The sequence below is a fragment of the Struthio camelus genome, chromosome 19 (genome assembly GCF_040807025.1).
Source record: "Struthio camelus isolate bStrCam1 chromosome 19, bStrCam1.hap1, whole genome shotgun sequence".
NCBI lineage: Eukaryota > Metazoa > Chordata > Aves > Struthioniformes > Struthionidae > Struthio > Struthio camelus.
Genome location: NC_090960.1, coordinates 404948 through 422198, shown reverse-complemented (window position 1 = coordinate 422198; position 17251 = coordinate 404948). Strand labels below are relative to the sequence as shown.

Genomic DNA, 17251 nt, shown 5'->3' with positions numbered 1-17251 from the left:
GTCAGTTCAAAGTTTTTATTTAACTGTCATAAAAGGAGAAGCAGACGATGATTCCAAACCTGTTAACCTGGGTCTAGGATTTACAGACAATATGCACCAATTCAAATTAACAAAAATCTCTCTAGGGGCAGGGCAAGGAAAAGTTAGAGGCAGAGACGTAGCTACGAGAAAACCACGTGTACTTGGTCCCAGTTCTAGTACAACCTCAGTGCGGGAGGATCCGAATAAGGGGGCTGCGGAGCTGGAACATACCTGCCCAGTCACCGGAGGGTCACAGGCCCCAGGGGGCTCCTTCGCCCCTCACTGCCGTGTCAGTGCAGCCTTGGGGGTGGCAGGCTGGAGTGCTGCGAGGGATCTGCTCTGGGCACAGGGGAGGAGGGAGTCTAGTGTCAAGGCAATAAATACTGACAGGCCAGGCACAGATTTTAAAAGGCAGAACAGATACATAAGGCATTAACCGCTCTTGAATATTTGTCCATTGCAAGCTCTTTGTTGATCACATCAGGAGAACAGCTGCAGAAACAAACTAGTCCATCCTCAGCCCAAGAGAGCGAGGAGGGCAGGTGCTGCCCTGGTATTTCAGCGCTTTGCAGCTACTTAGGCTGCAATGAGAAATCTGAGGTGATGGCAACACTAGTGACTCCTGCACCTACCTGCCTTGCAACCCCCTCTGTGCCTTGGAGGCGCTGGGGCTGCCCAGAGAGTTCGGAGCTCTACATAAACAGGGCTAGGGGTTCTGCCAGGCCAGCTCTCTGGACACTGGAGGGATGGCTTGGGGAAGGGGTTGGGTGTCACCCAGGATGGCACATCACCCTCCCCTTTGGAGATGTCCAGTCTCGGGTGAAGAATGGACCAGCAGCAAAGCGGGAAGTTGTGAATCATTCCTAATAACCCAGGAGGGGAGTGACCGAGGTGAGTGCCATGCCAACAAACTCGGGGCAGGTGGGGGGCATTTAAAAAGTGTAACAAGGGCAGGGCCCCCTCCCTAGAGGATACATGTTACACATTAAGGCATCATGGTTACAGGGAACATCCACAAATGAAGCTGCCAGTGTTCCCAGGACACTGACTGGATGGCAGGGGCAAGGCCAGACATGATTTTAGCCAACAAACAGATTCAACGGCTGCCTGGCATCAAAGTTCCTCAGCCACTTGGGAGGCAATAGCTACCCTGAGCTGTGCACAGGAAAGTTAAGAACAGCCTCTGATCTGCTTCCTGCACAGGAGTCTCTCCCCTTCAGCACCTACCAGAATAAAGGAAGGTGAGAAGCAGCAAAGGGCCAGGGAGAGGAGCAAGCGCTCCCACCTCTGTGCTGGGACATCATGGCCCTGGGACGGGCAGCTGGAGGTCAGATGCAGACAGCATGGTTTGGTCAATTCTACTCAGTGATTCTCTGGGGAGGGGGCACATTACAAAACTGAGCTCTCTGGACAACTTAAAATGGGGAGGGGGGAGCGAAAAGGAAGGGGGTTCCAATGTCAGCACTTTGGTACAGGGAGGGGTTTCTACGGTAGCCACTGTCTGATTCGCGCTCTCTCGGGATTGGCCTTGGGAAGGGCTAGTCCTTCCAATCCTTCTTAATGGTCAGGTTCCACTCCCAGGACAGGTGGTCAGTCTTATCATCGTCTGTGAATTTGGATTTGATGTTGTAGCTGCCCCGGGCCAGCATGCCCTTAGGAGCTTCTTCCATGGGGGTCAGAAACTCGTACTCCTCTGCTCGAGGGCCATAGCTCCCAACCATGTATTCAGTCTTGTCAACTAGAAGAAGAAAAAGGTGGATGGAAACTGTTTAAGAGCCTCCCCTGCATTTAGGGCAAGGCTAAAGCATATGAAAGGTCTGTTGCTGCTACAACAATCCACAAAGACACAAAGAAGCTGTGAGAGCAAGCACATCACCTACATTAACAGCTTCACTCATTCCAGAAAGCGTTCCTTCAGCGGGCGGTGATCCTCCCACACTAGCACTGCTGTCCATGCAGAAGTGATCTGTTCACTTCTGAGCTCCAGTAGTGACTACACATCAAGCCCAGCAGTGCAGATGCAACCAGGACCGCAGGCTGTCACACTACAGCAGACCCAGAAGAGCCTTCACATTCCCACAGGCTCGAAGGCAGAGGCATGACCAACACGCTTCCCACTAAAGACTGCCTCCTCCCATTAGGAACCGCTGGGGCACCAGTGGACAAGTCCCCATCACAGTACAGCAGAAAGCCCTCACGCAAAGCAGTACCTGAGTCACAGTAGAAGCACTTACTTTTCACTCCTTTTCGGAACGTGTGCTGAATATACTTCAACCCTGACACAATCTCCCTGTTCACCTGCAGGGAGACAAGCAAGGACTGTAGAAAAGAGAGGAATCCTATACCCAGCCCCACCCACAGTAGGAGACAATTTACTTCATCACGCCATAGTTTTGGGGGCTCAGGCTTTCCCTGTGCTGGGATTGCAACAATCAGATGTTCCAAAGTTCATTGCTTCTTCAGTTTTCAGATCTGAATTCTTACCCTAAAGGAGATTTTTATCCGGTATTCCACACCCTCTTTCAGCACAAACGCTTGCTTTTTGTAGCTCTCCAGGTCACCTGAAAAGAAGGGAGAGGATTGCTCAGAGTCCAATGGACGGATTCAACTTGCAAGGGGTCATTATGACAGTATCTGCAATAGCTCCGGACTGGACCGGAGCGTTACTGCCAGCACCACACACACAGTTTATCCTTCTATTTTTGCAAGTCAGGACCCCCCTTGCTACCTTTCCTGAGCTACCTGAGGCAGGCAGATGATACCGCATGAAAGGACTACACCATCACACAGCAATGCAGTTAACTCAAGGATGTCCCTTTGTAAACGTTTGCTCCAAGGCTGTCCCCATCTCAAAGCTGCCGCTGGTGTGGCTGTGCAGGCTGGAGGATAGCTGGCTCCCCCAACTGGCTACTTACGCATCTACAAAACTAGGGCCAGGCAACCTAGTGGAAGCAGAAAGGTCTTTTGCTGAGGTGGAGGGTACCGACACCAGCCGCTAGGCTCAAAGTACTGGAATCCTTTGGTGGCCTGGGCACCTTACCCTGTAGCCAGGAAAGGGGCATTTCTAACATACAAGAGAGCTTGCCCACCACCCCCATCAGTGCTCTTGCAGGACCTTCTGAAGAACTCTGCACCAACCCAGCTTTGACCTGGAAAAAGGACTGGTGTTCCTCGCTAGCTCACCTGTCAGGTCCAGTTCCAGAGGGCCAGGAGCAGTAGCACAGACCAAAGTTAGTTTGGTCACCACCACGTTTGGAGCATTAGGATCTAGGAGACAAACAAAAAGGCTATTAAACACCCATCCCCAGTGCCAACCCACATAGCTCCTCACTTTTCCTACCAGGGCACTTTCTGAAAAAGCAAGGAAACCAGTGAGGACAACATTCACCTCTGTGGAGGTCTGGGCTCCCCCTTTGCGTTATGTCCAGCCCATAGTCCCTCCCAGAACATCTCCCTCTAGAGGGAAAGAGGACACAGCACCCTCCTGCCCAAGTCCCAGTGCTTTATTCATAGGGACAGAGATTTCAGCACTGAGGGAGCACAGACATGTGCCTTTATGCTCTTGGCTGCACTTGTGCCCAACTGCAGAGAGCTGGGAAGAGAACAGCTCCCTGACAGGAGCAGGGATAAAGCTGGAGGTCACAGATGGAGCTGCGGTTCTCGTGAGGCTCAGCCATGTCCTAGGGCTCACCTGCAGTCACAGTGACGGCACCGAGCAGCGCCTCCTTGTACTTGCGCAGACTCTCATCATCCTTGTCCAGCTCCTGGATCTCCTGGATGCTCTTCTGGGCAGGTGGCTTGTAGTTGACTGAGTGCTCATCCTCCTCATTCTCAGCTGCAATCTGGGCCAGCTGCTCTGCCGTCGGCTCCTGCTCTGCCATCTCCACAGACGCAAGTTACACTGAAGTGGGGAGGAGAAGCGTAACTGCATCTACCTCCTCCAAAAACACAGGCCTCTTCCCAGCAGCACGGCTCTTGCACAAATCGGGCATCCCCAGGACTGCTGCACCCCAACTCCATGGGCTCCCTCTCATACTTGGGCCTTCATGGGCTGTCCCCAGAGGGACCTACAGGAGCACATGCCTGCCAAGGGCCCCTACCCTGCTGCCCACGCAAACTCCTCCAGCAGGTCAGGTCTCATATTCAGCCAATCCAGGCCCATGCAAGAGGGTGGGAAAAATTCAACCTCCGTGCTTTGTTCGTAAGCTAGAACAGGTAAATATCCTAAGCCAGAGAGAAAACGCTCCCCTCCACCAAAACAACTGGGTAAAGCTTTCACTCATAATAGACCTGAGCCCAGAATAAACCCAGTTCAGTTCTGCTTCTCTACAACATACAATTCCAGCTAAGAATAGGCATGTGCCCCACCATTGGCCCAAACCCCAGAAGCCTCTGCTACAGTCTGGAAGCTTATAGCTTTTAATTCAGTCAGATCAATCTACTCTGTGCTGGATGCCTCTGAGGAACGGAATGAGGCACCTGGCTCAGCTGATCTCATGCTCAGACCTTTCAAAAATCTGTGTCTCACAAGGCCAGTGAAACACAGCTAATGGATTAAAAACATTTGTGTAGTTTGGCTCAGCTGTTCAAGTCCCCAGATGCACTTTAACCAGGAAGAAAAGCAGCTGCATATGAAGGGCTGGTGAAAGGTGATGCCAACACCCTGTTAAAAACCCAGGTTAAAGCCAATGACATTCCTGAATAATTCTTCATGTTCCACTGGGCACACTGTCCTAAGGGTGATCCTATGGCAAAAACTAACCTGGAGTGTTCCACACAGACTTCAAAAACTCCTTTGATGATGACAGCTTTTGAAAGACTTTTTGTAGAAGCAACATCTTTCACAAATGATATTTCTACCATTTCCTGACATTCCCAAATCCTATCTGGTAATTCCTACCTTGAATTTTGCACTAGCATACACAACTCAGAACAGACTGCAAAACTGCATTCTCTGTTCTTGCATCTGGCTTCCAAGTAAAGCAAGAATACAACTTTCACTACACATACAACACACACAATACACTTAAGTTCAAGCTTATGATCTAGATGCACTTCCACAAAACACAAAGATACATCTAGAAATGACAACATGTTAAAGAAAAGCTAGGTCAACAATTAAAGCCTGTCATACAGGTCACACACACTAAATAAGCTAACCGTCACCTTTGAACTAACTGACATAATAAAATACAGTTCAATTATTCCTTTTCTGTCTAATGTGCCACCCAGAGGAGGAAAGAAAAATCTTAGGGCTGACACTAATCACACACAGTTTATAGAGCACATTTTACAGTGACGCAAGGCAAGTTATGCAGACGCTGGAGCCAGTCTGACTCCATCTCCAGCTTGAGGCCAGCAACAGTTGTAATAGCAGAAGGGTGGAGGTGCCATCTGGACTGCACTAATATTTTCAGCCGATACGTTTTACGAACATTTTGTTGGGGAACAAGACAAAGGAGACAAATTCTACCCTAGAGCGTGAAGCTTTGCATATCTGCACTAGAAGAGAAGACTACAGCAGACCAACCAGTAAATATTCAAGGGGGAGAGGAAGGAAAAAAAAAATTGACCGCTCCATCTGCCAAGATTTTTGGGTTAAGCACTGGCCTCAGCGCCCAGGGAGCCAGGGCTGAAGCGTCGGTACAGTCAGGCCCCAGTGGGGGCCCCGCTTCTCACCCGCTGCCAGACCTGGAGCATAGATGTTCTGATTTGTCCTGGGCTGGCCCTGCTTTTCTTGGGGAGGTTGACATGCCTCTTCTGGTGTGCTGAGGGTAGGATACTTGTAACAGATGTAATTGGTGTTTCTGGGTATTAAAGCTTGACAGCATCGCAGAATAGTTGTGGTTGGAAGGGACCTCTGGAGATCAACTGGTCCAACCCCCCTGCTCAAGCAGGGTCACCTAGAGCAGGTTGCCCAGGACTGTGTCTCATTGGGTTTTCAGTATCTCCAAGGAGAGAGACTCCAGAGCCTGCCCACAGGATCTGTAGAGCGTTCAACTGCCCTCGCAGTAAAGTGTTTTCTTGTGTTTAGGTGGAATGTCCTGTGTTTCAGTTTGTGCCCTTTGACTAAGGCCGTATCAATAGACAAGGAAAAAAAAGATGCAGCACATTTGGGGTTATTTAAAAAGGCTTTGGCCCTAGGCGGGTGCAAGCACATCTGTGCAGGGGAACTCTTCCCATTATCCCTCTGCACTTTTAACACTCAACAATCACCTGCATCGATCTCTACGCTTTACAGCAAGCAGCTAGCTTTTCTGCATAGGACTGTCCAGTACCCTTGCACTGGATAACATAGAAATTTATATTCAAAAGGTCACTTAATCTTATGTCATATATGCAACAGATGATTAGATTTCACCCTGGTAATGCCCACATCAAACCCAGTCACTTGTTTTGGACTAGTCTCCAGAAATGCCTCCAGCCTTGAAGACTCCCAGAGGTGGAGAGCACACATTTGCTCAAGCATCCGTTCTAATGCTTAATCTCCCTGTTACAGTCCTTCGCCTTGCCTCCAAGCTAGATTTCACCTGCCAAATACTACAACTTGTTCTCTCTCCATATACTGAAGAACCCGAGGACTTTTCTCCTCTGACATGTGTAGCTTTGAGGAAATAGAAGTGACTTTCAGTGAGAGCCTGAAAGAACAGAAGTCTCAAGCCACTGACTTCTGTTGACTCCCAAACTCTCTGTGACTGAGCCCTTTTAAAAAGAATGCATATAAAAAACAGATGCAGTACTACAAATTCACCTCCCGAGAGCCAAACACATGGCAGACGATCCACCAGTATCTACATGCACCTCCTTAGACAGTGTTGTGAATCCCTCCACAGCACTACACTAGCATTCATGGGTGCTTATTCTGTATTGTCCTTCAATTTTCAGACTAAGCAGAGACAAGGAACAACCTTCTGGCTCTGAGTGTCACTTGCAAGGGACAACCAACAAGAGCCAGCCAGCCAGCCTCTCCTGTAACAACCAAAGGCCACCAGAGCCAGTACTATGCAAACGGCTGACAACCGACGCTCCCAGTTAAACAGAACAGCTCCAGACTACAGTACAGCTCACTCCAACAGCAGGGTCAGGTCTGGAAGATAGCTGTGCTCTGCACAGAGGCAGCCTTCGGTTTTAAACATTACTGAAGAACAGCCGCTGATTTCTAGGCTCAGGTGTCCTGCCCGGATCAGAGTTAGGAAACGCATTGGTTCTGTCTCACCCAAGCACAAAGCTGCCACTCACCGTACACCTACCTCAAGATGTAACAGATGGGGCAATAGTTTTCTCCCACACATCACCAGCACCCAAACTTCATCAGCTCCATTACAGTAACCCTCCCTGCAACCAGATTTTTAGCAACAACCATGCCTTATATGGCACAGAAAAAAACAGCCCTTCAGTTGCTTTCCTGTGCCTCTAACCGTAATGCTATGACTAAAAGCTAAAGAAACCACTATGACTTGCACAGATTAATCAAGAACCACCCCAGGCCCCACATGATCTTAAAAATCACGAAAGTCCACCAAAGACAGAAACTAGCTCTTCAAATTAAACACACGTCACCTGAAAGGGCAAGAGATATTACAACCAGCAGCTCCAGCCAGGGCAGAGTCCAGCTCGCTAAGGAAGCACTGGAGAAATACTACTTCAGCTCTTCCAACAAGCTTTCCCAAGCGCAACAGTAAGGAGAGCAACATCGCTGATCAGCTTGCACCGAAGCCACGCTGCTGCCGAGCTTGAGAGAAGCAGGCTTATGTGACCCTGGCCGGATGTAAGGGTCAAGAGACTCACTGCAATACACCCAACTGGGAGCCAGGCTCCAGCAGGCAGCTTCCTCCCAGCAACGAGCACTGCATTTCATAACCTCAGGTCACAGTTCCTTGGCTACTTCTCCAAACACTGAGCCAGAAAGGAAAGGAGGCTCCCAACAGCATAAAAACTTTTCCAAGAGCCTCAACCTCGCCCCTTCAGGCTTCTAAGACAAAGCATTTCTTACAGCTCAGAATTAGCAAAACAGAGCTTTTCCAGGTGCATGAAAGACCAGCCATCAGACTGCCAGACAGAACAAAGTCAAAGGATTCAACTGTATCTCAACTCCCAGGAGAGAACTGCCCTCACGCATCCCACTTGCACGCTGCTGTGACCTGCAGCACGAACACAGCACTGACATATAGAGAGCTGGCCGCAGCAGAAGCAATAACTAAGGTGATGGGACCTGCAATCTCTGTTCCTTCAAAGGGCTCAGCTCCTTCTTAACCAAAGCCATTCTGATACGCTGCTGGTCTACAACTGGATGTGGGTAACTTCTGTTAACTCAAGAATTCAAACCTAAGGCATCGCTTTGAGGTCCTTGGAAGGGAATTCCTCTTCAGCCCCTTTTGAGACTCAGGAGATGCTCACGTACCCTGTTCACGTACCCTTCCATATTAATGGCTCTCTGACTCTTAAAACATAGCTGACTGCTAGTATGCTAGAGCTGGTGCCTCTGCAGCTCCTGGGAGGCCCGCTACTCTGGAACAGACAGCTCATACCTGTTGGGAACGCTACTAGCAGTCAGCGGGGAAGGGGACGCCTAGCCTGCTGTCAGTCTGAAAGCAAATTACAATGAACAGGCTCTAAGTGCTGTTGACAGCTAGGTGCTCCACCTGTCTCCTGGACAGCTCTAGGTGCTCCTCAGACTTTGGAGATCTCACAAGCCTGCAGAAGACAGCAGAAGACTGAATCATTTCCCATCATGGAATTCTTACTCAGCAGTCTTCACTGCTCCCTTAAGTCAGCATTTTCTCCCGGATTCTCTCCGTATTTGTACAGTGCAAGAGCAAGGAGCTAGCAAGCTGAATGCAAGAGCCCCACCTTCTGCCAACTGGAAAAACTGCTAAGAATGTAACCCCATGTCTGTTTTCAGATGGACAATGGTAAATAGTGACTTCTTCATACCCCAAGGTCAAAATCCCAAGGCACTAGTGAAATAAAAGTTAGTCAGAGTCCTTCAAATGAGCTGATAGGCTTGGGATGTCCCTTAGGCTATAGTGCAGCCACAGCCACATAGCAGTGCCAATTCAAGCAGTCCCCACCTTTCCTTCTTTCCCCGTTGTGCAAGGGAAAGCTTGTAGAGCCACACAGCGAACTCAGTTGGAAACTGATCCAGCCAATAACCATTTCTGCAAGGTTAGTTTCTAGCCAGATCAGTCCACTGATCTGGTTCACTGTGCAGCTGCAAAAGCTATTATGCTGTGAAAACAGGGAGCAAAAACTGTTTAAACTAGTTCAAGTGGCATTGCTGCTGCACATGTATAATGACAGCTTGAGAGGCTGGATCAGAAATAAATTGGGCTCAGCTCTGTTCCTATGGCAGCAGCACAGGGGGGAGAGTATATCAACTGGCAAAAAAGGAAATAATGACTCACCCACACTTCCCAGAAGCTGTGTCCTGCCCTCTGACAACAATACCCACAGGAATTCGGAGGTAGGGGGAAGTTCAGATAATGCTGCTGCACCAGGTCACTTTGTAAGAGCATCCCAATGAATTCTAATCTCATCTGGGGACTAATCCTCACCATTAGCTCAAAGGTCTGGAATGAAGGACTGTGCAACAGCCTGCTGCCTTTCAGGTACTTTGCAGTTTGGATACGCACTTTTTTTTGTGTATGATCTAGCCCTAGACTGCAGTTCAGATAACATATTATCCTGCAACAGCGAAACCAAAGAAGCTAGCAGATGATTACATGCACCCTCATAACTTAAAAACTTTAAAAAATTCTTGCAGTCCTACATTCAGAATGCAAACAAGTTACCATGGGTAGGGTGCTGCAGTCTGGCTGCAACCATCTGTTAACGCAACTACCGTGGCAATACAGCCGCAGACACTGTCAGGAGCGTGATCAAGTTCTAAGAATTGCCACTTGCTTCCTTGCTTGAACGCTGCGACGAAACAGCCTCTGCTCAGCAGTTCCAAGACAAGAATAGCTGCACTGGAAGAGCTCTGGGGAAACCAGAATAACAAAGCATTCGGGACGAGACCTGAAAGCCTCAAGGCAACAATGCAGTTGCTTAGTGAAATCAGGAGTTCTTCTCGTTTTAAGAAAAGGAAGTTACAACTTTCAGACTTGCTGTGAAGAGCCTACTGAGCGAGGGAAAACATCGCCATCCTTCCAGTCTGGACTTCTATTCAGAAAGGAACGATGAGCTCAGATACCGCGCACAAGAACCAAACCGCAGTCCTCACCCTCATTTCCCCAGCTGCCCTAAAGCGCTCCCTGCCTGCAGCGCTACGGGGAGAACAGGCTCTTTAGTTACTCCAACAAGGAAGGCGATCAGCCCTGAGGAAGTCACTTCCCGGTTCCTCATTTCAAAACTAGAAAGCATTTACGGAAAACCTGTCTGGGGACAAACGGGAGCGCTGGCACCTGCCCTCTCCGTGCAAGGCAGAAAGGACCCGCCGCTCCGCGGTCCCGGCGCGGGAGGGGCCGCGCGCCGCCCGCGCTCCCAGAGCCCGAAAACCTCCCGCGGCCGGAAGCGCCCCCGGAGCGGGGCCCGGCGAGGCCAGCGGCGCTCCCGCCCCGCGAGCGGCCGTTTAGGGGCGCCGGGGCCCGGTTCCCGCTGGGGGCCCCGCCCGGGGAGCCGCCCGCCGCCCCGGCCCGCCGCCCGGCCCGGCCCGGCCCCGCCCTACCGGCCCCGCTCGCCTCTCCGCGCCGCGCTGACAAGGCCGCCGGGATCCGCCCCGCCGCCCGCGCACCCCCGCACTTCCGGGACACGCCCGCCACTTCCCGCTAGAGGCCGCCGAGCGCGGCCCTCGCTTCCGGCCGCGCTGCGGCGCGCTGATTGGCCGCCGGGCGAGCCGCGCCATGGCGGAGCGGGCCATAGAGCCGGGGCGCGGGGCAGAGCGCCGCGCGCGGGGCGGGGCGGGGCGGACCCCGGCGGAGGACCCGGGCCGGGGCGGCGAGGCGGTGGGGCCGGGCCCGCCGCGACACGAAGCAGGCGCGCACAGCTCTAGACACGTTTCTATTTTATTATGGCAAAGGTGAAAAAGCCACCTCGGCCCAACAGGCAACCAGTAAAATTTATCCCAAAAATAACTCGGTACAAAACAGGTCTGCTTCAGAATTAAAAAAAACCTTTACATGAGTTTAAAACCTATTCCAAAACATAAAAGTAAAACAAATTCCGTCCTTGATATTAGTAGCCACAGTCGCACACCCCTCCCTCTGGAGAGCATGGAATGAGATGTCTGGAGTCCGTTTCCATGCGCCGCCGCTCGCTGCTTTAGCTGGTGTCCATCTGCAAGGCAAGAACAGCGCCGTCAGGCGTCGACCGGGTGCGCGCAGCCCAGGCTCGCCGCGAGAACCACGCTCCAGTCGAACGAGGAGCTTCATGTCTTGAGCAAAATATCCCTTGACTTTCTATTCTAGAGACAGCCCAGCTCAAGCAAACTACTGTAACTCGCTGGCTTTACTGGATAGAGATGCACAGATTAAAATTCAAATTTGTTTAAAGCACCAAAATGCTTGCTAGGCCATACTTTTTGATCAGAGCTAAACTACAGCACTTTGACATGCTTAGATAAGACTATGGGCCCCCTACACCACACTTCCTGTTCCTCCAAGTGTTTTGTTTTTTTTTTTCCCCAACATTGCTATTTATTTATCACTAATTCCAGAGAAGACTGCTCTAAAGCACAGCACAGTTCCATGTCAATTTTTCTGGCTTCTGTCATACTGCTGCCTCAATTTTATCCCATGCCTACAGAGACCAGCAAGATTCAGATTACAATACACACGCACTTAACCTTGATTCCCTGTCAACAAATTAACCTTGCTGTGGCACAAAGACATCTGAGCCAGTTGGGAATGAAGTGCTCTTCATTCAGCTCTGCACTTTATGGACTTGTATACCATGAACAGCATCACTAATCTCTTCTCTGTTAGCATCAAATGTCATTATCTCACATATGTTTTTTACTTTTGTTTTTCATTTTTTCCAGCCTATTATCTCTGTTATTTTGTTATGCAGCTATTGTTCATACATTGCTATTTCAGCTATAAAAGGGTCCAGCCTACATGGGCCCTAGACAGTCTGGGGAAGCTGGAAAAGTGGCTATTTCTCAACGATGGGCAAGGAAAAGCTGTAGATAAAGTGTTTTGGAAAGTTAAATTAACTGCAGGAACAAGGCATTGCTCAGCTTTAGAGGGAGACTATTCAGTCCAATGATCCGAGAAGTGATCCCTTTCCTGCCAGCCCTGGGCCGTCAATGTTTCCCAGCACCAGATCCAGCAGGGTGCACCGTTCTGCAAGTACGAGCAGCACTTACCCTGGCATTGTAAGCATCCAGCTGTGCATCTAGTTCTTCTGCAGAGAGTTGCTGTTTGGAAGTTCTTCCAGCTCCTCTGCCTCTCCCTCTGCTCCCACCACGACTACCTCGCCTGTTGCCACCTCCACCACCAAATCCTCCTGTACCACCACGGTTTCTGGTCATGCCACCTCTGTTTACACTGTGATTTTTAAAAAGCAACCGTTACAGTGCATTCTCGTTAACCCAGACAGCCACTCAGAAGTTTGTAGAATGGAAGATGGATCCATGCTTCCTATACAGAGGGAGGCTATGCAAATTGGGAGGCTATCCCCATGCTGACCAGGCACAGCAACTCATGTGGAAGTACAGCATCTCACCTCTGTGCTGGTCTCCTCTGTGTGTCTATCTGTGACGTAACCAGCTGAATGTTCATGGGGCGCCCTAGAAGAAAAGAAGCCAGTAAGTCCATGCAGGGGGATATAGGGACCTGGACTCCTCCAGTTGTCAAGTGAAAAACACCACAGAAACAGCCAAGTAGACTCACCATCCAAGGGGACTCCATTGTACTGCTTCATAGCTTTCAGAGCATCTGCCTTTCTTTCAAAATGCACATCTGCTGTCCCTAGACTGCGGCCAGATCTGTCATAGTGCACTGCTGCCTTCTTCAAGGTCCCAAACTCTGCAAAGAGTTCCTGAGAAACAGAGGGAGAAGAGTGAGCACGCTTCAATCCATGCTGCTAAGGCAGAACGGCCAAGACAAAGCACTGGCCGTTTCCTAGATACACCAACTTTCAGCAAGTACAGGTGCTTTTCAGAACGTCACTGACAACTCAGAAGAAGAATCTCTGAAAGAGCAAACATAAGCCCAACAGAAGAACTTCAGGAAGCGGCTACACACAGCAAAAGCAAGTAAGACACTACTTGCATACTTGGGTGTGTGCATACAGCCAGTGGAGCAGGGTCAAGGGGTGTTGACCTGCCGCTTCTGCCAGGGAAGCTGCACATCTTTGTGCCGAGACTACATGTACAGGGCTGCTATTCAAAAATAATCCAGACCCTAAACCATTTCACAGAGGAAGAATGATCTTTATTTCTATGAATGCAGTGATTCACAAGGTGATCATAGTTTCTATGTGCTGGACTTCTCTTATAAAATCTTTGCTAGACCAGTTACAGTTTAAAAAAACCAATCCTGTCATCTTGGAGCTTAAGAACATATCCCAAAAACTGAGCTTAGGAGGAGTCCTCTACTGAAGTATGCCCTCTTGTTACTCACTGTCTTGAAGGGTGGAAACGAGCAGAGGCAGCAAGAGAGCCACAAATTTTGTTTTGCGCGGGTGCTACTTTTGGTAAATCAACTAGGGACATCTCATAGCTTTGTAAGTTTCTATTATAGCTAGTGCCTCGAAAGCTCAAAATCTACACCAGAATTGTCGGATGTCCAAAGGGAGACTGCCTGCCACCTTTCATGTTATCCGCTGCAACGCCTGAACATTATTCCAATATTTCCAGTATTTGAAAAGAGCAACACAGATATTCTTTTACTTCCTAAGCAAACAGCACTCCAGGCAAGATTGCAGGCCAGCTTCTACCTTGTATTCATTTAACTGACGTGCACGTTAACACAACACTCTGTACAAGCCATCTGGAATACGGAGCAGCACACACAAAGAGCTGCTCAACAACGTCTTAAGGAACAGCCTCTCTCACTGTGCTACAGAAAACCCTGGTTCTCCATGAGCAGCAGTGGTGGGTCGGGGTATGACACTATATATGTCTTCTCCAAGAGCTTGTTTTAGGTTCCTTCCAGTCACCCATTCCTGGCAATACAACTCCCGGGCTACCTTGTACCTCATTAATGACCCGATTAGCATAAAAACAAGGAAACTAGCCAGCACAGGAAGTGCTAAATTATGAGGCAGTAGTAACAAATAGGTACAAGCCTGTTAAGTCAGCTTTGCTGCTAAATAAAACACACGTGGAACTTCATCAGCACCTATAGTCCAAAACAACAGCGAGAAAGACATACCCATCTGCCACACACACACACACACCCCTACAAAAACTAGTTGAACTGAAGCAACTTCACAGACTCACGTTTTATACATGAGGGCCTGACTACAGTAAACAAGGAACTTATTTCAACCAAAGCTAACTTTAAATAGGAAAAAAGAAGTGGCCTTAAGTGCATTACCCAAACAAACGTCAACTCGGTGACCTGAAAAAAACACTCGCTCTCAATTCTCCAGACGTAGCCAGCTTAACTTACAAGGTAGCTGAAACGAACTAACAGATGAAAAAGCGTTTATTTTCTGGCAGGAGGCACAGGGACCAAAAGCCAACTTAAAGTGAAGTGTTTTGCAGTGTAACCTAACTAGCACAGCCCCCTAGTGGGGATGCACCTTACATTTGCAAACGTTTGTGGCTGTACAGTTTACTGCCCATACATTACAGCACCCTTATAGCTAGGTGGGTCCACCAATTTCAATCTCCGTTCTGATCAATTCAGCCATAAAGACAAATCACACCATATACCTGACTTAAAGCATCTGGAAGATTTTTAACCAAAGCAGAGCTGAAACTACGACATGGCAACTCAGCTAGAAAATTGAACTACTGTAAGAAATACAAGGTAATTATAGATATCACAACGTAAGGGGGAATGTCCCCCCCGACAAATAAGCCTTCTTAATTTCACTGATCGATGCTGACATAGGAATACTTTCACGCTTAATAGAACGTGGCTTTAGAACAAAGAAACTATGTAAACAAGTCCCATAAAAACAAAGCAAATTGATGTACGTATAGTATAGTTACTGAATTCACAGGGAAATGCAACTTGTGTTTACATAGTTTATACAAAGTTCTCAAGCCACAGATGGATTCAGGCAAACACCAGTATATTTTCCCACACAAACATTCTTGCTAATGCTAATAGCCGCAGATCAGAAGAGGCCAGCAGCTTCTTTGAATTGCAGTTACCTTCACATCCTCAGAACAACTGCACAAGAAATACTCATGGCACAAATACAACCACAAACCTAGAGTTAAAGGATTTGGAGATCTCCCCTCTGGGCCACAGAAAGCAGCGGGACCTCAAGAGCTACAGCATCCCCAGGAAGCGCCCGAAGCAGATGCTATGAATGAATCCCCCCGCCAATGCCGGCCGCGCGCACGACGGGGCCGCCGGCGCCGCTCACCTGGATGTCCGCGTCCGAGACGCCGAAGTCGAGATTGGAGACGAGGAGCTTCCCGCCGGTCTCCACGCCGGCGCCCGCCCCGAAGCCGCTGTCGAACAGGTCGTGCTGCCACTTCTCGGGCAGCTGCTTCGGCTGCAACGAGACCGCCACCTCGCTGACCGGGGCCGGGCCGGGGCTCCCGCCGCCCGCCACGCGCCCCGGGGCCGCCGGCGCGAACAAAGGGCCGCCGGGCAGCCCGCCGCCGCCGCCGCCCCCCGCCACTGCCGCCCCCCGCCCGGCCCGGCCCGGCCCGGCCCGCCGCCGCCGCTGCCCCGGCCCAGCCCCCCGCCCGGCCCGCCGCCCCCGGCCCCGGCCCCGCGCGCGGCTGCGCCGCCGCCGCCGCCCCGCCCCGCTCCGTACCCGGCTGTAGGGCGCGGGCCGGTTCCTGCCGCCGCCCCGGGCCATCACCGGCCGGTTCCGCACGGGGCCGCCGCCGCCCGCTCGCCCGGCTCCCACAGCGCCCCGGCCGGGCCCGCCGCCGCGGGTGGCGCCTCCCCGGCCCCGGCCGCCCCGACCGCCCCGGCCGGCGCCCCGCTGGCTCCGGTTGAGCTTAATGATATCGTCCAGGGACATGTCCATCTTGTCGGCCATGATGGCGGCTCCGCTCCGGGGCCTGCACTTCCGGCCGCGCTGCGCCCACGCCGGAAGCGGAGGGGGCGGGGCTGGCGGCGAAGGCGCGGCAAGCCGCGCGCGCTGCCGCGCGGGGCCTTATGGGGCGGCGGCGGCTCCGGCGATGCGGCCGGGCAGGGGGCGGGACTTCCGGCGGGGAGGGGCGGGACTTCCGGCGGGGCGGGGCGGGGCGAGGCGAGGCGGGCGGCGATGCGGGTGAAGATCCGCGGCTGGAACGGCGTCGCCTCCTGGCTCTGGGTGGCCAACGACGAGAACTGCGGCATCTGCCGCATGGCCTTCAACGGCTGCTGCCCCGACTGTGAGTACCGCCGCGCCGCGACGTGACGTGACATGCCGTGGCGTGGCGTGTCGAGGCGTGACGTGGCGTGGCGTGTCGAGGCGTGACGTGGCGTGGCGTGTCGCGCCGCGCCGTGACGTGCCTCGCCGGGGTGTGATGTGATATGTTGCGGTGTAACGTGACGTGGCATGCCGTGACGTGACGTTGCATGTCGTGACGTGGCGTGGCATGTCGCGGCATGACGGGACGCGCCGTGACGCGCCGCGGTGTCTGTCCTAGGCAAGGTGCCCGGCGACGACTGCCCGCTGGTGTGGGGTCAGTGCTCGCACTGCTTCCACATGCACTGCATCCTCAAGTGGCTCCACTCGCAGCAGGTGCAGCAGCACTGCCCCATGTGCCGCCAGGAGTGGAAGTTCCGCGAGTGACGCCGCGCCCGGGCCCGGCCGCCGCCGGCAGAGCCGCCCTGGGGCTCGGGGCCGGGGCTCGGGGCCGGGGCTCGGCCCTGGGGCGGCTGCCGCCCCGCTGCGTGGCGCTGCGGTGACGGCCGGGCCCCAAGCTGCGACTTCCCTACCTGCGCTGCTGCCCGTAAACTCGCTGCTGTGATCTGCTTGTTCCAGCGTCCCTGGCGCCGCTGGGCTCTGGAGGGGCTCAGACCGCGGGCAGAGCCGCCGGCCCCCACGGCGGGGCAGGCAGGGGACGCGGGGTGCAGCCTGCGCCAGCCTGGGACCCCCGGGCGGACCCGGCTCCCCACGGGCTGGACGCGCTCCGAGCCTCCCCCCGGCAAAGCGCAGCCCAGCC

At 52.1% G+C, this 17251-nt stretch overlaps 3 protein-coding genes across 7 annotated transcripts; 1 reads left to right on the top strand and 2 right to left on the bottom strand.

Moving 5' to 3' along the window:
- Positions 1-10854, bottom strand: ARHGDIA (Rho GDP dissociation inhibitor alpha). 4 transcript variants are annotated; one of them, XM_068913773.1, is made up of 6 exons: positions 10688-10854; positions 3713-3922; positions 3205-3288; positions 2506-2582; positions 2256-2319; positions 1-1759 (listed from the first exon to the last, which is right to left on the bottom strand). In XM_068913773.1, exons 2-6 carry the CDS (start codon positions 3900-3902, stop codon positions 1560-1562), a joined length of 615 nt encoding a protein of 204 aa, XP_068769874.1. In that variant the 5' UTR covers positions 3903-3922; positions 10688-10854; the 3' UTR covers positions 1-1559. The 4 variants fall into 4 exon arrangements, with proteins under 4 accessions (XP_068769874.1, XP_068769875.1, XP_068769877.1 ...); XM_068913774.1 differs by having other exon boundaries at positions 10701-10852; XM_068913776.1 differs by lacking the exon at positions 10688-10854 and adding an exon at positions 7582-7760.
- Positions 10855-11006: 152 nt separating this feature from the next.
- On the bottom strand, positions 11007-16157 carry ALYREF (Aly/REF export factor). Its single transcript, XM_068913707.1, has 6 exons — positions 15907-16157; positions 15508-15639; positions 12852-12999; positions 12685-12748; positions 12326-12506; positions 11007-11295 (listed from the first exon to the last, which is right to left on the bottom strand). The coding sequence occupies exons 1-6, from the start codon at positions 16135-16137 to the stop codon at positions 11281-11283; spliced, it is 771 nt and encodes a 256-aa protein (XP_068769808.1). The 5' UTR covers positions 16138-16157; the 3' UTR covers positions 11007-11280.
- Positions 16158-16325: 168 nt separating this feature from the next.
- Positions 16326-17138, top strand: ANAPC11 (anaphase promoting complex subunit 11). 2 transcript variants are annotated; one of them, XM_068913705.1, is made up of 3 exons: positions 16326-16474; positions 16733-16883; positions 17001-17138. In XM_068913705.1, exons 1-2 carry the CDS (start codon positions 16366-16368, stop codon positions 16876-16878), a joined length of 255 nt encoding a protein of 84 aa, XP_068769806.1. In that variant the 5' UTR covers positions 16326-16365; the 3' UTR covers positions 16879-16883; positions 17001-17138. The 2 variants fall into 2 exon arrangements, with proteins under 2 accessions (XP_068769806.1, XP_068769805.1); XM_068913704.1 differs by lacking the exon at positions 17001-17138 and having other exon boundaries at positions 16733-16970.
- Positions 17139-17251: the final 113 nt, after the last annotated feature.